The following is a 17,705-nucleotide window of genomic DNA, read 5'->3' as shown; positions in this document are numbered from 1 at the left end:
ACTCTAGTTCCATCCATGTTGTTGCAGACAGCAAGATTTCCTTCTCTTATGGCTGAATAATATTGCATTGTATATATACACCACATCTTCAGTCATACATTTGTCGATGGACACTTGGGCTTCCATATTTGGCTATTTTAATAATGTTGCAATAAACATAAAGGTACGTGTATCCCTTTGAATTAGTATTTTCCTACTCTTGGGTAAACACCCAGTAGTGTGATTACTGGATCATAGGGCAGTTCTATTTTTACTTTTGAGGAACCTCCTTACTGTCTTCCATAGTGGCTGGGTTACCACTCACAGTGCATTGAGGGTTCCTACTTCACATCCTTGCCAACACTTCCTGTGTTTTTAAGTAGGCTCTATGCCCAACGTGGGGCTCAAACTCATGACCCTAAGTTAAAGAGTTGCATGCTTTACTGACTGAGCCACCCAAGTGCCCCAAGTTGTAGTTCTTCATATATTTTGAATCCTAAGCCTTTTTTAGATGTCATTTACAAACATCTTCTCCCATTCAGATTGTCCTAGTTTTCTTATTCCCTTTGCTGTGCAGATTAAAGTGAAACCAGACCTTAAAGAAAATGGGGAGCCTGCTAAGAATATTCCAAGCAAAATGATACCTTGGGTAAGGCCCTGAGAAAAGACAGCCTGCCAGGTTTCAAGGAAAAGGAGAAAGTGTTCCTGGAGGACAGTGAGGGCAAGTAGACTGGTTGACCTTGGCCAGGTGAGGATTGAGGACTAAAGGAACCACAACACACTTAGGACTCCAGCACTTGCTTGCTGTTGCCACTCAGACTTAGCCACCAAGCCTTTTCCCAGTGCCAGAGGAAATCTTAGCTGCATAATCAACCGGATGTAGGAAAGGGGACCCACAAACCCCAGCTAACACATCCAAGGAGGGAGGGGCCGGGTTCTGTTGATCTCCCCATACAGCCTTCATTCATGTGCCAACCCCAACCTGTACCCAATTCTCCCGTGCCAGACTTCTGTTCCCTGTAAGTTAAATGGAGGTCCATTATAAAACTCCTCCCACAACAATGCAATGGGACAGTTCTGTATACCTGGCTAACTCAAAATAGTCTGTTTATAACCATCAGGAAAGGATGATAGGCTATACATACTAAAAGTTACTTCCAGTGATAACTGAATTTAACAGGGTAAAACTGGTCAGAGTGAAACAGGACAGGCAGTTTTATGGAGATTTTTTTCTTTATTGAGAAACTTAAGACTTGGGTACATCAAATAAAACCAATTTCTGGGGGAAAAAAATCAAAACCCACAATAGAAAAAAAAAAGTTAACACTGTCTGGGCCATAGCAGAACCCAGAGAATATATTCTTTTAATTGAAAAATTCTAGGTGCTTCATAATTGACCTTTTGATACAAAATGACCTATTAAATTTCCAATTTGTGGTTCTTGGTGTTGAGGTCCATAGGACACGCTAGAAATCTTCAAACCTTGAGCTGAATTCCAGGAGGGGTTATTTGGCTTTTGAATCCTGAAAAGAAAAGCACCAACACAAATAAATACATAATCAGAAAAAGCGCAGAGATTCACTGAAATCTCTGGCTTTATAGAAGGTATTGTAGAAAGCGGTGCTTACTGACATGTGGGATGGACGATTGTGTTGGGACTGTCCTGTGCATTGCAGGATGTTTTAGCAGCATCCCTAGCCTCTACCCACTAGATGTAACACATCTCCAGGTATGACAACCAAAATAGGTCTCCATTGGCAAATGTCCTCTCAAAGAGGCACCCCTGACTGAGAGTCACCCACTTTGAGGCTATGTACTTACTATACAGCCCCACCCCACACCCTTCCTGGCCATCCTGTACCCAAAGTGATGGTTCACTTGCTTAAATCCCCAATGAAAAGTGTTCAGGCCTTTACCATATGCCCTTTTCCCTTGCCTCTGCCTATTTGGTTCGCTCCTTCCTCCACCAGGAGAGGCACCCACCAGTCCTTGTCAGAGGTCCTAGTTAAGCTTCACTCACTCTGCAGATGGGGGCCATGGCCTCCAGGTCCAGGAATCGACTAAAACCACACCCTGTAACTGTAGTCAGGTGTGTCTGCCTCTCCCACCTTACACAGGGCCTGTGTCCGTTGTGTTCTCAGAGCTAAGCAGTGGCTTCACACGCAAGCTCACCTCACCAACCTTAAGCCAAACCAGGGAGATGTTCATAGAAATGAGGCTGTGGGATCAGATTATGACAACACCTTGTATATCCATCTAAACCAAAAAAGTCATTCTTGAAAAAGATCTAACCAGGTGCTCCTTATGGAGAAAACTGCCCTGTTTGCTCCTTATAATTTACAACCTGTTCTCTCTTTTCTCCAAATTAACTCCTTCAGATTATAGAAAATACTCGGGTGACAGCCTGCCCAAGTTATCAGGTTAAATAGCAGAAACATGGCTCTATATGCTGCCCCTAATCTTTTAGGATGATCTTCACAAGTCAAAACCATTGCAAAAAACAAAAACAGCCAAACATACGGTTTTTCCTTGTCTAAGAGGTAGCAGCAGCAACAGCGCCCACCTTCTGGGCAGCTTCTTTCTTGGCATGATGAGCCTGTAGAACCGCCACAGCTTCATCCACCTGTGAGGAATCTCCAGGTGGTCAGTGACATCTGAGGAGAGGCCCTCCACCCCTCCCTGGTGCCCAGATCCAGTAGTAGGGTCTCCTGGTGCTGCCTGCTCTTCCCAATACCCACCCCACAAGCAGCCTTCCGTCTCTCTGCTGAACCAGGATGCCAAGGCCACCCCTTGTCCTCCCAGGCGGAGCAAGTGAAAGCCGAAGGGTCTGGAAACCAGCTCACCTTGGAGCGGAGAGACTCAGGGGACTCCAGCATGTGCAGCAGCTCAGAGTTGTCAATCTCCAGCAGCATTCCTGTGATTTTTCCAGCCAGGTTTGAATGCATGGTTTGGATGAGTGGGAATAAACGTTCTCCTGGGGGAAGAATATTTAATTAAAAACCAGGTTGAGGGGCGCCTGGGTGGCGCAGTCGGTTAAGCGTCCGACTTCAGCCAGGTCACGATCTCGCGGTGTGTGAGTTCGAGCCCCGCGTCAGGCTCTGGGCTGATGGCTCGGAGCCTGGAGCCTGTTTCCGATTCTGTGTCTCCCTCTCTCTCTGCCCCTCCCCCGTTCATGCTCTGTCTCTCTCTGTCCCAAAAATAAATAAAAAACGTTGAAAAAAAAATTAAAAAAAAAAAAAAACAAAAAAAAAAAACCAGGTTGAATCCCAGTAAAGAATGGACACGGGTATCCAGGTTAGTACCAGGTTCTGGCTCCCTCTTCTGCCAACACATGGGTCACTCACCCAACATCTGCTTCTGTTCCTGGGGGGGTGCTGCAGCCAACATGGAGGCGGTCAAGGGCTCCTGCCCCTGCACATGGACCGCAGGCTGGGGTGCCTGGGAATCAGGAGAGGCAGAAGGTTAGCATCAAGGAAAGGACATTTGATGGTCATGAGCCTGACCATTCGCTCTCAAAGCCTACTATGTGAAAAAGATAGAGGTGGATGTCCTTGCTGCCAAGGAACTAATCGCCGTCTTGGGGAGGAAGGGGTTACATGAGCAACAGAGGGGTACACAGCATAAACAAAAACCAACTACAATGAAAACAGCATGCAGGGCACCTGACAGTTAAGTGTCTGACTTAAGCTCAGGTCACAATCTCACAGTTCATGGGTTTGAGCCCCGTGTCAGGCTCTTTGCTGACAGTTCAGAGCCTGGAGCTTGTTTTGGATTCTGTGTCTCCCTCTCTCTCTGTCCCTCCCCCGCTTGTGCTCTCTCTCCCAAAAGTAAACAAAACAAAAAAAAGGAAACAGCATGCTATTAGAAGAGAAAGGAAATGAGTAAGAAAATAAACCTACAAGGCTCAACAATTATCAAGTGATTCCATTTATAATTATATCCCACATCACTTTATTATACCAAATTTTTTTGATGTTTACTTATTTTTTTGGAGGGGGGGGGGGAAGGAAGGGAGGGCACGTGTGAGTGATCAGGAAAGGGGCAGAGAGAGGGGATCCAAAGCAGGCTCTGTGCTGACAGCAGAGAGCCTGATGTGGAGCTTAAACCCACGAACCGTGAGATTGTGACGTGAGCCGAAGTCGGACACTTAACCGACTGAGCCACCCAGGAACCCCATATCAAATGTTTTTATTCTATTAAATGCTTAAGGACTACCAACATACACTGTCAACGCCAGTCACAACTCTAAAAGTAGGGCCCTGTAGGCAAAAGCTACATAAGCAAAGTTCTGAGGCATCTCCAATTTAGAGAGCATGAAGTAGGAGCAGGCAGCTCAGGGGTCACAAGGCTAAGTGTTAAGTGTGGCTCCTCTAAGCAAATTACTACTGAGTTCTGGGTCTAATCCCCCAACCCCAACTTAACATCTCTGAAACTGAATGTCTCATCTGTAAAATGAAGTTCTTTACTGACTTAATGTACCAATCTTACAGAGAGGCTAAGCATCAACTCAGCCAGTGGAAATGAGAAGCTCAAAGAGCTAAGCGAGCACACATGTTGTAAAAAGGAAGGCAGAAGCACCAGCTGTTTCTGAGGCTGGGGCATTTCTAAGTAAATTATTATGGGGGGGAAGGCTTTCCAGCCCCTTTCCCTCACAGTAAAGAAAGCCCCTAGAAGGCAGCGTCATCATAGAAAACACAACACCCTGACACAGAGCAGGCATTAATGGCTGTTGAAGGAATCAAAGCAAAGACATCTTTTCAATCAAATGCAAACAGGGCAGATCCTTTCAGCATTCCGTTTGGTAGACCTCACCTGCAGAGGCTGGATGGCAGGGTGAGGGCTGCGGACACTGGAAGCGTATTTATAAGGTGCGACAGCCCGAGGAGCAGCAGCAGCAACAGCAGCACGAGGTGCTAAGGTCTGCACAGCTGTGGGAACACCTTAGGAAAAGAATAAGTAAAATTAAAGCCAATCAGTCTGGGCAAAGACCCGTCAAATCCCATCTTTCCCCATTCTGTGTGCATCCAATACCACCTCCAGACTGGCAGCTGTCAGTCAGCCCTTGCTGGGCGGCACCAGCCCCACCAAAGTCCATAGCCAAGCGGTCCGGGCACTCAGACCCTACAACAGACCAGCAAATGCACATCAGTGTCGGCAGCAGAGGTCCAACTGGCCACGTCCCACGGAAGGAGCAATTCCAAAGCATGTTCACACAACACATCACACGTGGAGCCACTACTGCTACTTTCGAGGAACAGCCAACAGATAACATACAACTCTTCCCGCCTCTTGGAATACAGGACACATTCTGTAAACAACAGTTTCCTTCAATCTCCCAACCCCACCCAAAAGAATAGGCTGCCTCTGTAGTCATCCAGCTAACAAGCATCTATAATTAACCTTTTTCGCATGAGTCACCAATGAGCAAAAAAAATCTTAAGTCACCGACATAGCCCAAGAACTCCCATGGTTTCTCTGCTCTTTAAGTACCAACCAGAGCACACAGCTAAGATTACAGAACCAGAACTGGAACATGAGCCCAACGAAGTGACCAACTCTGGGCAGAAGCTAGTCAACCTGACTCCCTCCTCCCCAGGCCACGCTTCTCAAAGCCAGTTTGCTCACCGACTCTCTGAGCAGTAGTAGGGAGGCCACGAGAGGCCGGAGCATTACCAGTTGGAGCCAGATGGCGAAGAGCTGGACGAGGCCCAGACTGGCGTATAGCACTTGGCATTCCTTGGAAGCCTGGTGAAGACAAAAACTGTGCATCACCAATCAAGCATATGGACCACAACCTAGGCTGTGCCTCAGAGGGGGCAAGGAGGAGAGGCGGGGAGACCAGAATACGTTTATCCTGGGTGACCAAGTCACCGTTCCCCACCACCTACCTTGAGGTCTCCCACCTTGCTGCCAGCGTGGATTAGGCCTCATCTGTGCTAACTGGTTAGGTGTGTAATACGGAGGTCTTCCCTGAGCCTGCAAGAAAGAGCATCCGAGCCCTTTTATTTGAAGGGCCTGAATCCACATGAAAGATCTCATCCTACTGCCAGGCCCAAGGCTAATTAAGCAGAAACTCTACTCAAAGGCGGGGGTGGGGGGCGGCAGCCGCAAGGCCAGTTAATGGGGATTCTTTTCTTTTAACTCTGTGGGGGGCAGGGAAGGAAGAGGGAGGGAGAAGAGAAATATCTTCATTTTCATGGGTCCTAACTCCAACAGTCTGAACTCCAATATCCAAAACCCCTCTCCCCCACCACCACAGGCTGCCGGAGCAGTTGTCAGGGGGCAGGTTCCAAAGATCCATGAACACAAGCAGACCCACCTGTGGAACTGCTGGCACAAAGTAGCCACCAGCTGCAGGCTGGAACTGATTTAAGATGGCATTGGCAGGAAGTGCTCTCATTCCAGCCACCCGCTGCATATACTGGTTGGTCAGGTGAGCCTTTCTCTCTTCCTTTCTCTGGGCCAGGGCGACGTACAGCGGCTTGGAGCCCACGATGCGTCCATTCATCTCAGTGACCGCTTTGGTCGCCTCTTCAGGAGATGAGAAGCAGACAAAGCCAAACCCTTTGCTTCTCCCATCCTCCAACATTACCTACAAAGGGACCAGCTACTTAAGGAAAAAGTGTTCTATGTTGGGGGACAGCTATTAAGAGTCAAAAACCCTGGGTCCTGCCGCAAGAGTCCCCAAGTGTAGGATAAGGGTTCTCAGCCTTGTGCCAGGATGTCCCACAGGCCAATTAAGTCACAACCTCTAAGGACAGGACCTAGGCATTTTCACTTTGTTAGATCTCCGGGTGATCCTAAAGTTTCCAAACACTATGACATAGCTAATGGTTAAACCAGGAACGCAAAAGATGTTTCCTGATACCTGAAGCATAGCTACCTTTGGCTACCCACTAGAAATCTGGGCAGTGTCAAGCTATTTACTTGCAGAACTCATCTGCTCAAGACCTTGGTGCACAAAACCTTAATCATTGCTTATCAAGGTTAGGATATGGTTTTGAATTACCACATGCGGGCAGGAGTTACAAAACCAATGACCACCACCATTAATCCAACAGCAGAAAGATGGCCAGCTGGGAGAGACAGCTGGGATTCTCGTCCCAACTCTAATCTCTAAGCTGCGTGACCTTAACATTTACTTGCCCTCTGTGAGCCTCAATGTCCAGGATGACCTCTAAGGCAAACTACCACAAAACCACATGTCTACTGGTTCTCTTCCCACATACAGCTAGTCATTCATGGATAGCTCTTTATCCTCACCTGAGAAGGTGACTTATTGCTTTCCCTGGTCTACATCCTCAGAAATAACCGGTAGCAACAGGACGAGGTATGCTTGGCACCATTTTGTGTCTTAGCTCGCTGCCTGGACAGCCTCCTGAGGTGGAGGACATGAGAGTAAGGATGTATATCAACCCAATATCTTTCTACCAATGAGATGGGCCAACACGGTGTATGAAAACATGACACCTTGATCTTGAAAATAGGGGCTGTGAAACTTGAAAGACCTGGTTCTTTTGTTCTTTTCCTGCCAACTTAAGCACTGTGCTGATAAGCAAGGAGAGACCATCATTCTTCACACTGATGGAAGGCCAGTGAAGGAAGTGATAAGAGGGAAGGGCCAAGGAAACAAGGAACCCGACAGGGTGGCCTCTGGTCAACTCTGCTACAACTGATAATGTTCCTTTGACAACGCTCCCAGGTTGTGCACGACTTAAACTAAGGGCCAAGACAGGGTCACACCAAAGTCTTTTTACCAGACCACTTGGCCTCTTTCTCATCCCTGAAAAGACTCTGACACCTGCTGCACCTCTGCTGAGCAGGAACAGCATGTGCCTCAAGGCTACAACCCAAAACTTTCACACGGCATCCACTCCCATCACCCCCCCCACGCTCCCCCCCCCCCCCCCCGCCACGGACCAAGGACGTGCGGCACACCATCCTCTAACCAGTGTACTCCTGCTCAAGGACTCCAATTCCTTATCTCCACAAGGGGGTTCATACGCACTCACCCTGCTGTATCAGTTGATAGGACTATCAAAGAACACCAAGCAGACGACACACATGGCAAAATGTGGAAGAGTCATCTTTCCACTCCTCTTTGTGTGCCTTTAGCCTTTATAAGGCCAGGACAGAAGTTCCTAACCCCAGCTCCCAAGTCCTCAAAACACCTTCATTCAAGGACAAAGTGTGTGGCAGAGTTGTAGAGACAGGCCCCAAGACAAATGGAAAACAACCCGTCTGGATTTCCTCTGCTCATACTGTTGCACCATCTGTCCCCACACCAGCACAAAGCAGCAAAGAATGGGAAAGATTCAGGTGCTTGAGGGGGGTTGGCAGGAGGGACTGCTCAGATTCACCTCCATACCTCAGTGCCTGGGAGAGATGGTGCCATTTAACCTAATGAAATTCCATTCTCCAGAGCACATACTCAGATGCGTAATATTGGAGGCCAGGAGGAATTATGCTAGATGAATGTGATAGCTATTTTCAGCAACGAACACAATTTAGATTCCACTCCTTCAATGAAATAAAAAAAAATTACAGTTTCTACTTTCGATCTCCAAACCACAGTATAAAATACCTTAGCGCTGGTGATTGATCCAAAAGGAGAAAACTCTTTTCTTAACTTCTCATCATCAATGGTGTCATCCAAGTTCTTAATGTAGAGATTCACTCCCTGAAGCAGAGGGGCCACAGTTAATGCGCATCTGTACCCTATAGATGCCCTGAGACACTGGTTCTCAAAATGTGGTCCCCAGACCAGCAGCAACCACCTCCTTGGACACTTCTTAGAAAAGCAAATTCTCAGACCAGGACCCAATCTACTGAATCAGAAATTCTGGGGCTCAGAAAGCCATGCTTTCACAAGCCCTAAAGGGGACTCTGATGCAGGCTCAGGGTTGAGACTCCTGCCGTAGTTTCTGAAGGGACCCTCAATGAGGGTTTGGAATGCTCTGACCATTGTCCCCAGCAAGGCTCTTGCCACCATTCCAACAAAAGGCAATCATTTAAGTAAAAAGAACCCACATGACTAAGAACAATAGACTGAGGCTTCCGGGAGTGAGTCCCTAAATAATACATCAATCTCTTTTGCCCTTGTTCTAGAATCACTGCTGTATCTGGTAAGTATATCCTTCCAAACCTGGGGATCTTGGGAGAAAGGAGAGGAAGAGGCAGTTTCCCAGTTCCCAAAGAGAAAGGCTGATAAACAGAAAGGCGCTCTTGTCGGGACTGCACAGTAAACCCTCAGTGGGGAGGCTGTGCTGAGACCACCTCTCACCTGATACCGACTAATTCTCTCTTGCTTCAGCTGTTCAAATTTCCGCTTTAACTCGGCCTGCCGTTCCACTTTCTTCTGTGCGCGGCCTACAAAAATGACTTTCCCACTGATTTCTTTTCCATTCATCTCTTCCACGGCCTAAAGAGGAAACACAGGTCTTAAAACCAAGACGTAGAGGCTGGGCCCTTACCCTGGAGGCCTCAAAGTCCCACCAAACATTTGGAGAGAAGGAAATCTTTCCTACAGGGTTAAAAACTAGTTCAATTCCATTTCTGAAGCCAGCTAAGCAAATCCAAACTTCCTCATGAGTAAAAGGGGGTTACTACTTAAATGGATTATTGGCCCATATGATACAGGAAAATAAATGGTAGTTTTATAAATACAAGCATGGCAGACATGAGCCAAGGCTGATAATCTGGCTGTAGCTAAGTCTCTCAGGTTCTCTTGTGGGCAGTGAGTGATGTATGTCAAGGGCCAACACCATGCTTTATCTACAAAAATAGCTGCTGCCCTGTTATCAAGTCAGCAACTCCTGAGGGAAGACGGAGTCCCCTCACTATGAATGGAAGCAAACATCCATCCTACTCTTTCAACCTACAGGGCTGAACAGCTGAGGTGACAAGCTACATGCCCGGTGCTTTGGGAACAGGTAAATGATGTATTACCACGTGAAGTCCCTCAGGCCAGTAACTGCATCACTACGATACCCGGGCAATTCCAGTTCTACTCTATTTACCAGCCAGGCCTGACCACACTCAGGGGCCACTTCCTGAAAATTTCTCCCCGACCCTCGTGGTACTCTCACCTTATTGGCATCCTCGTGTTTTTCGTAACTCACAAAGCCAAAGCCTTTGGATTTCCCACTGGGATCTCTCATCACCTTGACACTTAGGGTCTTACCTATTACCAAAGGACAGAACTATTAGTAACACCGTCTCTACTGCAGCTCAAGGAGAGAAGGCTTCTGTAAGTGTCCAAATGAAGCCAATTCTTGCTGAACCCAGATGGGGTCCAGAAAGAGGTGCGGTGCCTGGTCTTCTAGTTCTGACCAAGCTACTGGAAAGGCCCTGGGGCTGGGACAAGGTAGGATAAAGCCAAGAGTCTATTCCTATCTACTCTGTGACCCTGTCACACAAGGTAGTTTACTTCTGGGCCTAGGTGCCTTGTCTCTTAAACAACTAAGATCCACACGTTTTAGGTCTGGTGAACTATGGAAGGGGGCACATGGGGCAAAGAAGCCCAACTTACCAAACTGACTAAACAGCTCTTTCAGGCTCTCATCATCCACCTCTTCCCCAAAGTTTTTGATATAAACATTGGTGAACTCCTTGGCTTTGGCTCCAAGCTCGGCTTCCCGCTCTTTTCGAGACTTGAATCTGCCCACAAACCTAAAAAGAAATCATAGAAAACAGTGACTACCCAGAAGAACAAATCAGGATTCCAGGGGCCCAAAGGAATACAGGTTAAAGACTGACAGGAGAGGTTAAAACACACAAGTCCCCATCCAACCACCAAGAGAGCAAGCTCAGAGATGCCCCAACTCCCCAGCAGAAAGAGAGAGGCAGGACTGTCCTGCAAGGATCAGTCCCAGGACTCCTGGCTCAGACCAGGGCTACTCCTACCACATCACACTGCCTTCATGAAGAAACCTGGTGACCATTATTAAAACGTTCATTTCTGTGCATCTATGTAAATGCATAGAAAAGGTCTGGAAGGATACAAACCAAACTGTTAACAGTGGTTAATCCTAGGGGTGAGATTGCTAGAGTGAACTATGAGGTAGCCTTTGCTTTTGCACTTCGCACAATCTGGTGTTTGCACTTAATGGGAAAATGTATCCACACACTGAAAATCTTTAGATCTCTTTCCAGTGATACCTTTGGAAGACTTGACCATTGGCCACATACACATTATCAATGCAATCCATCCCCTAGTCTGTTCAACACAAAGGACAGAAATGATTTTTGCTTGTTATAGCCAAGACTTATTGTCCCTTCTCTCTCCCTGAATGGCTTAGCTTAAGACTCTCTTGTCCCCATTCTGCAATAACCATACCAAAGCGAGAAGGTCTACTATTAACAGCGTCTTCTGCAATCAGAGATTTTTTTCATTATAACCAAATTAAGCATTACTGTGGAGCCAGCCTTGTATGAGAAGGCCACTGAGTCATAAGTTAGCCAAGTGGAGATCTGGGGACAATTTGGCATCAACTCCTAGCAAATGACCCCACGGACAGACCTGAATCACAGGAAGACCAAGGTCACATGGCTAGTACACAGCTCCTGGTCAGTCCAGGGCCCTCTCCACTCTGCCGCTGGCCAAGACCCCTGCTCAGAAAGGGCTCAGAGCTGCCTTCTAGCAAGCCCCAGTTGCCGATGCTCATAAAACCCACGGACGAATGATGCTTTTAAGGGAGAGGCGGCAGGCAGGCCATGGCTTGGGCAGGAAGCCCACCTTGGCGAGTCAAAAGGGCTGCCACGGCTCGGGCAGGGAGACTCACCAGCCCTGGAGTGGAGAGGTAGGAGCAGGCCACACTTGGGCCGAGAGAACCAGTAGCCGCCTTGTGTGTGCCAGTTAATACCGAGGTGGGGCCACGGCTGGCTCATGCGATGGCTGTTGCTCCGGACTGGGACACTCACACTTTGCGGTCATTGAGGAGCATGCCGTTCATCTTCTCGATGGCCTTGTCAGCAGCCTCTTGGGTCTCGAAGTGGACAAAGGCATAACCCTTAGAGCCGTTCTCATCACACACCACCTGTCAAAGACAAGGGGGGGGGCCACTTTAGCACCACCGGCATCTCCAGGTATTTGTCAACCACATGGCCTTCTCCTCAGAGTCTCCTGTGTCTGAGAGGCCGCTAGCCCATCCATTGTCAAAAGATAGGAGACTCCAGCAGATAAGGTTTTTCCTAATAGTGAGCACACTACAAGGCACCTAGTGATGTTCCATTTACAAATGGCAGCCACTATTGGGCTGCTTTCAGTCCAAATGTTTTATTTCATTAAAAAAACATTGAGATCTGGGTGCAAAACCACCGTGCCGCAGAAAAAGTGATCACTGGCCAAGCCCACAATACAATTTCAGTCTAGTAGGGAGTCAGATACCACCACCACACCAGTTGTACTAAATTCTCCACATAAACAGGTGCAAAGGGAAGGAAGGAAGAGGATGAATTTATACTTCTGAGATGACTAAGTATAGCTGCCTGGAGACCAGAGGCACTGCTCTACTTCTCCCCCCAGAAAAGATAAACTCTTCAATGCCCTCCAAAGGTAGAAAACAGAAAGGATATTTCAGACAGAGGGAAGAATAAACAGAGAAACAAAAGCACCTGCTGGTTATACTGGATTGTGACACAAGATTATCTACAGGGAACTTTTAGCCTTTGGAGCCATTTCCAGCCAATTACCATATCCCATCGTCCAATTCCAAGGCTGCTCCCCATTTGGTATTTATCTTGTTTTCATGAGTCAATGATTATTCTACTGAAATCATTTAATCAATGCTTACCTTGCAAGACAGAATGTTTCCAAAAGCAGAAAAAGTATCATAAAGTGCCTTGTTATCTATAGATTTGTCCAGATTCTTGATGAAGACATTTCCCACACCAGATTTTCTCAAAGAGGGATCCCTCTGAGACCACATGATACGGATTGGCTTTCCCTTAATCACATCAAAGTTCATGGTATCCAAGGCCCGCTCAGCTGCAAGAGAGAAACATATTTCGGTCAAGGATATAAAGCATCACTCCGTGCAGACAACTGCCACCATCCCAGGAACAGAGGACTCCAAGACTTTTCAAGGTAATCACTGCGATAAAAGGCAACTCTATTAAAATTAAAAGGCATCAGATCCCTCCAGTCTGCGTTGTCAGTGAGGGTAGACGTTCTGGCCAGTTGCTCCCACTTCCTGGCACAAGTCTCCAGCCCTCTGGACCTGCACCCTTGTTGTGTAAAAGGGGTAGGCGAGAGCATCTAAATGGCCTTTTGGCACCAATATCAAGTCATAATTCCAAACATTTGACCGAGCTCTATCAGTTATAAAGATTTGCTGCTGACCACCCATGGTGACACAGGTGGAACAGTTGTGATATTATCTATTTCTTAAAATGAGCAAACTTATGTCCAGGATGGCTAAACCATGCAGCTAACTAGTAAGAAACTAATACTAGATTTTCTGATTATTTTTCAGTTAGATATTGCATCAAATTACCAACGAGCTGTCATTTAGTCTACAATCTGTCTAGGAAACAAGTGACAGAACAAAACCTGGGAACAACTGACTGGGGAGATAGCGCTATCCGTTTCTTGTATCTTCAGCCCACTTTCTTGTATTTTCAATTTCTGAGAACAGAAACAGATTCGAAAGGCCTCAAAATGATAAATACCAATGGTCACACATGGAAATATTTTTATTATCAGGATGATAAAGATGAAACCGCATCTTTCTGCCTAAGCACACAGTGCAGTAGACTCTGCACCTAGTGGTTTCAGGGCCTTGTGAAGTCTTAATCTGAGTTCTGTGGAATTCCGGACTTCAAATGCCCTGGTGCTCAGCCAAGTTTTCCATCCACTGCTTTGGGATGCTTCCTTGGCTTCCCAACAAACCCATGTGTGTACCAAAAAGGACCAGAAGCTAAAACGTACCATCACCTGTCAGCAGGAACGCTTCTCTTATTGGCGACAAGTTCCCAGAGCTGGTGGCCACTTTTCCTGACTTACGCGATGAAACCCCCAGAATCTCCTCCATGAACAGACTGCAGGGGGGGGTAGTTCTCCTGTCTCAAGGAACCACCTCACTTATAACAGGGACAAAATTCCCTAACCCTGCCTCTCCACAAGCTCAGCTGTCCAGTCAGCCAAGGGAGTATCTCCTTTTCACCCCTTTCCAACCACCCTTCCCACCTTCTCAGGTGGCCTCATTGACTATGGGAAGGAAAGAGGTCAGAGAAAGGGGAGACTGGGCAGCTCCAACTCAGGAAAAGTCCAGGCACAGAAGCAGTCACTTGTGATGGCTCTCTGCGATGCACAGCCCAGGACCCCAAACTGTGTCTGACTGATTAGCAGCAAAGAAGCCATTTCAACACAGCTCCTCAGTGTCTTTGCAGACAGTGCTGCAGAAGGCAAGTCGGCTTAGCCTAACAAATCTGGCTGCACTTATTTATAGCAGGGAGAGGTCCTGCAGAGGCATGTGTTGGCAGACACACTGACCAATGGCTTCTGCTACTATCTCTAAGTGACAGGACTTTTGTTCAGAAAGTGTCAAAAAGGCAGGCAACTGCCAATGTATCCACCACTCCCCCTAAAAAGGCCACACTTGGCCACCTTTGTGCCCTCCCTCTGGCCAGACACAACTCAGAGCACACAGAATTGATGGTATCAGTGCCTCTTGTCTCTCAACAAGTCCAACTCTCTGGTCTCAGCTGCAGCTCGGGCAAGTGACATTCTCTCTGTTTCATGGACAGTGAACAAAGTGTGGACAAAAATAGGGACCCAGAGATCCTTTGCCACAGAATGGCTTGTTTCCCCCAGTAATGGTGTCTACAGTTGTTCCCTTTTAATCTGAAGTCACGTGCAGCCCCTGATTAGGTTTCCTCTGGCCTCCCTCCGGCCACGCCTGCAGCATACCTTCACTGTTCCAAGCAAGGGCCCAGTCTGGGCTGGCGGGGCACTGCACTGGCAGTCCCAGCTGAGCCTCCCACCTCCTGCAGTCCCTTTGCCCTCTCTGGAGTCCCATTTTCTTCAAATGGGATGAAGGAAAACGGTTTAGACAAGGGTAAGGCACTGTTCACAGGTGAGGCGATAATCCCCACCAGCCCAGTCAGTTTCCACAGTGTTTCCCCAGACTACCTGGCTACCCTTTCTCCACACTTCAGGGCTTTGTCCAGAGAGTAAAGGACCCATCCACCCCGGGAGCAAAGCCCGAGACCCGGGAGCTGGTGGCGCCAATACAAGTCCCTGCTCAAGTAAAACCAACAGAATTGTTCTCACTGCTTCCTACCTTCCCTGAAAGACCCCTTAACAGCACAAAATCAGACAGACTCAGTCCAGGGTCAAAGTAGGGGAGCTGGCAGCAGCTTTAGAACCTAAAATTCTGGCAGGAATTGTGTTTCAGATGTTCTGCCTTTTTGGCAGGCCTGTGAGGGGCAGGAGCCCATACTCACTGACCAGACAAGGTTCCCACTAAAGCAGGACCATGCACACAATGGAATGACAGTGACTTCCTCCAAATCCCGTTTTACAGTCTCCTTGGGTTCCAACCCCACCGCCACCACTGATTAGCCCAAGGTCACCCAGTTAGCAAGCAGTGGAAGCGAGATTGAAACTCTGGTCACCTGATGCCAGGATCCTCATTCTCAACCCCTGCATCCTGTGCTCCCCACCTCCATGGGGTAGACTCCTAGGGTCCCCTAGGATCTCACGAATTTGTGGATATAGCGTCTACTCACCGTCAGCCGGCTGCTGGAAGTTGACGTAGGCATAACCCAGGGAGCGGCGGGTGATCATATCGCGGCAGACCCGGATGGACAGCACAGGCCCCGCAGGACTGAACTTTTCGTACAGCATGGCCTCGGTGACGTCCGAGTGCAGGTCACCCACGTAGAGGGAGGCCATGGGGTAGCTGCTGGCCGCAGCGTTCATCTCCCCAGCCCCCACCACCCCGAGCCCCGCCAGGAGAACTTCTTATAGGGACCACACAGGACAAAAGGGGCTCTTCTCGGAGCCGTGGCCCGCGCCGCGGCTCACAGGTGGCAGACTGAAGCTAAGAGACGCCGGAGTAGCTCAGAGACACGGAGGACCGGAAGGAGGAGTTCAGGGACAGCTCGTTTGAGACTGCAAAACCGCAGACAAAAGGCTCTCAAAAACAATATGGCCCTCCCTGGGAGTTTGTAATTTGCAGCTGTCGTAGTCTGAAGCTCCAAATTTCAAAAAAGAAAAAAAATAATAATGTATTAAAACGGGGACTCCCCTCCAAATTATAAAAATTCTTCAAGAGGCGACCAAATGGTGCCCACGGGGGCCTCCAGGACACGCGTTTCTCTATAAATATAGGCCTCGGGCTCCCGGCGGTTTAAGATTACAGCAGCCAGGAGAAGAGGGAAACCAAATCTTGGTCGGTGCCGACTCGGCAAGCCCCGGGGGCCGGGCGCGCAGCCGCCTCCCACGCCGGGCCGGCGAAGGGCAGCGCGGACACGTGGTGCGCCCGGGGCCGGCGCGCTGGGGGCGAGGGCGGCGGGCGCGGGGCTGCCACGCGGCGCGGGGGCGGCCGGAGCGGAGGCGCGTGGACGCGGGCGGGCGGCTCACCACCGGACCGACGGACGCCAAGGTGCGGCGGCGGCGGGCGCGGGCAGGCCGGAAGCGTGCAGAAGTGACTTCCCCGCGGGTTCTCCGAGGAGGATGCGCTTTTTCTTTCTCTCTCTCTCTCCCTTCTTTTTTTTTTTTTTTTTTTTTTAGATTTTAAAGCGTTTTCGTTTTTTTTTTTACTCTTTTCCTGTTTTTCCTTCAGGCTGCTGGGCCTGAAAGCGGCAGAGGCTGCGGCGACCCGGGGCGGAGAGAGGCGGCCGGGGGAGCCACCGCTCCATTTATACCCGCCCGCCCCGGGCGCTGCTGGTCGAAGGGCGCCTCGCGACCTGGGCGCAGTCGTGCCCGCCCACTCGGCCCGGGGGCCCGAGGCGGGGCGGCCACGCGAGAGCGACCCGGCGCGGCCGCGCGGCGCCACAGCGACCCCTGGCGCGCGGAGGACCGTTCCGCTGGGGTTTCCGCCGGACCCAAGGGCGGCTTTCCTGACGGTGCCACTGTATACACCACCTGCCCCTCCGGGAATAGATAGACCGCCTTCAACCCACCCACACACGTAACGTCTAGGATCCGCGTGTTGCTTATTGTAAAATAAAGCTGACATGAAATAAGTATAATTATATAATAAGTGGTTCATTATGTAAATGTTTGGGTGCAAATACAGAAGACATTCTGATGTTTTCAGAATACTAGGACCTAGAGGGAGAGGTACCGAGAACCCGACAGCCACATCTGCAGTAATACCCATGGGTGATGGGATTAAGTGTTGGGAAAGCTTCCAAGGAACAAAATGCAATCATCCCTCTATTTACATGGTGGTGGCATTCCTGGAAATTTAGTTGACATTTAAGGGCGCAAAAATATTTCTGTTTGGGCGGGGGCAGAGAGGGGAATAGATTTGAAATGGGTAAAGGGAATTTAGAGGTACAAACCTCCAGTTACGAAATAAATCACGAGAATGAAATGTACAGCGTAGGAAATACCGTCAATAATATTGTAATAACTTTGTACAGTGACAGAGGGTAACTACATGTACAGTGGTGAGCATTTCATACCATATATAATTGTTGAATCACTGTGCTGTGCACCTGAAACTAATATGTCAACTACCCTTCAGTAAAAATTTTAAAAATAAAAAATACTT

The 17,705-nt window shown here is 48.6% G+C and overlaps 1 protein-coding gene and 1 non-coding gene across 8 annotated transcripts; both read right to left on the bottom strand.

Moving 5' to 3' along the window:
* Positions 1–1,193: 1,193 nt before the first annotated feature.
* On the bottom strand, positions 1,194–16,905 carry PABPC4 (poly(A) binding protein cytoplasmic 4). 7 transcript variants are annotated; one of them, XM_060624441.3, is made up of 16 exons: positions 15,712–16,905; positions 12,774–12,967; positions 11,902–12,017; positions 10,511–10,650; positions 10,068–10,162; positions 9,263–9,400; positions 8,564–8,659; positions 6,299–6,571; positions 5,868–5,955; positions 5,605–5,724; positions 5,014–5,100; positions 4,792–4,919; positions 3,324–3,417; positions 2,823–2,953; positions 2,543–2,602; positions 1,194–1,502 (listed from the first exon to the last, which is right to left on the bottom strand). In XM_060624441.3, exons 1-16 carry the CDS (start codon positions 15,902–15,904, stop codon positions 1,485–1,487), a joined length of 1,971 nt encoding a protein of 656 aa, XP_060480424.1. In that variant the 5' UTR covers positions 15,905–16,905; the 3' UTR covers positions 1,194–1,484. The 7 variants fall into 7 exon arrangements, with proteins under 7 accessions (XP_060480424.1, XP_060480428.1, XP_060480425.1 ...); XM_060624445.3 differs by having other exon boundaries at positions 2,500–2,602; positions 5,653–5,724; positions 5,883–5,955; XM_060624442.3 differs by having other exon boundaries at positions 2,500–2,602; positions 5,883–5,955; positions 15,712–16,904.
* LOC132674104 (small nucleolar RNA SNORA55) lies at positions 8,168–8,302 on the bottom strand. Its single transcript, XR_009608415.1, has one exon. It is a non-coding gene; the product is annotated as a small nucleolar RNA SNORA55 (small nucleolar RNA).
* Positions 16,906–17,705: the final 800 nt, after the last annotated feature.

The sequence above is a fragment of the Panthera onca genome, chromosome C1 (genome assembly GCF_046562875.1).
Source record: "Panthera onca isolate mPanOnc1 chromosome C1, mPanOnc1 haplotype 2, whole genome shotgun sequence".
Taxonomy (NCBI): domain Eukaryota; kingdom Metazoa; phylum Chordata; class Mammalia; order Carnivora; family Felidae; genus Panthera; species Panthera onca.
This window is presented reverse-complemented; position numbering and strand designations above follow the sequence as displayed.

Coding starts and splice junctions, on each gene's coding strand:
- PABPC4 (XM_060624440.3), bottom strand. CDS start 15,904: ATGAACGCTGCGGCCAGCAGCTACCCCATGGCCTCCCTCTACGTGGGT. Junction 5,956..6,298: donor TTGTGCCAGCAGTTCCACAG/GTGGGTCTGCTT, acceptor TCTTTCTTGCAG/GCTCAGGGAAGACCTCCGTA. Junction 5,725..5,867: donor GCAAGGTGGGAGACCTCAAG/GTAGGTGGTGGG, acceptor TGTCTTCACCAG/GCTTCCAAGGAATGCCAAGT.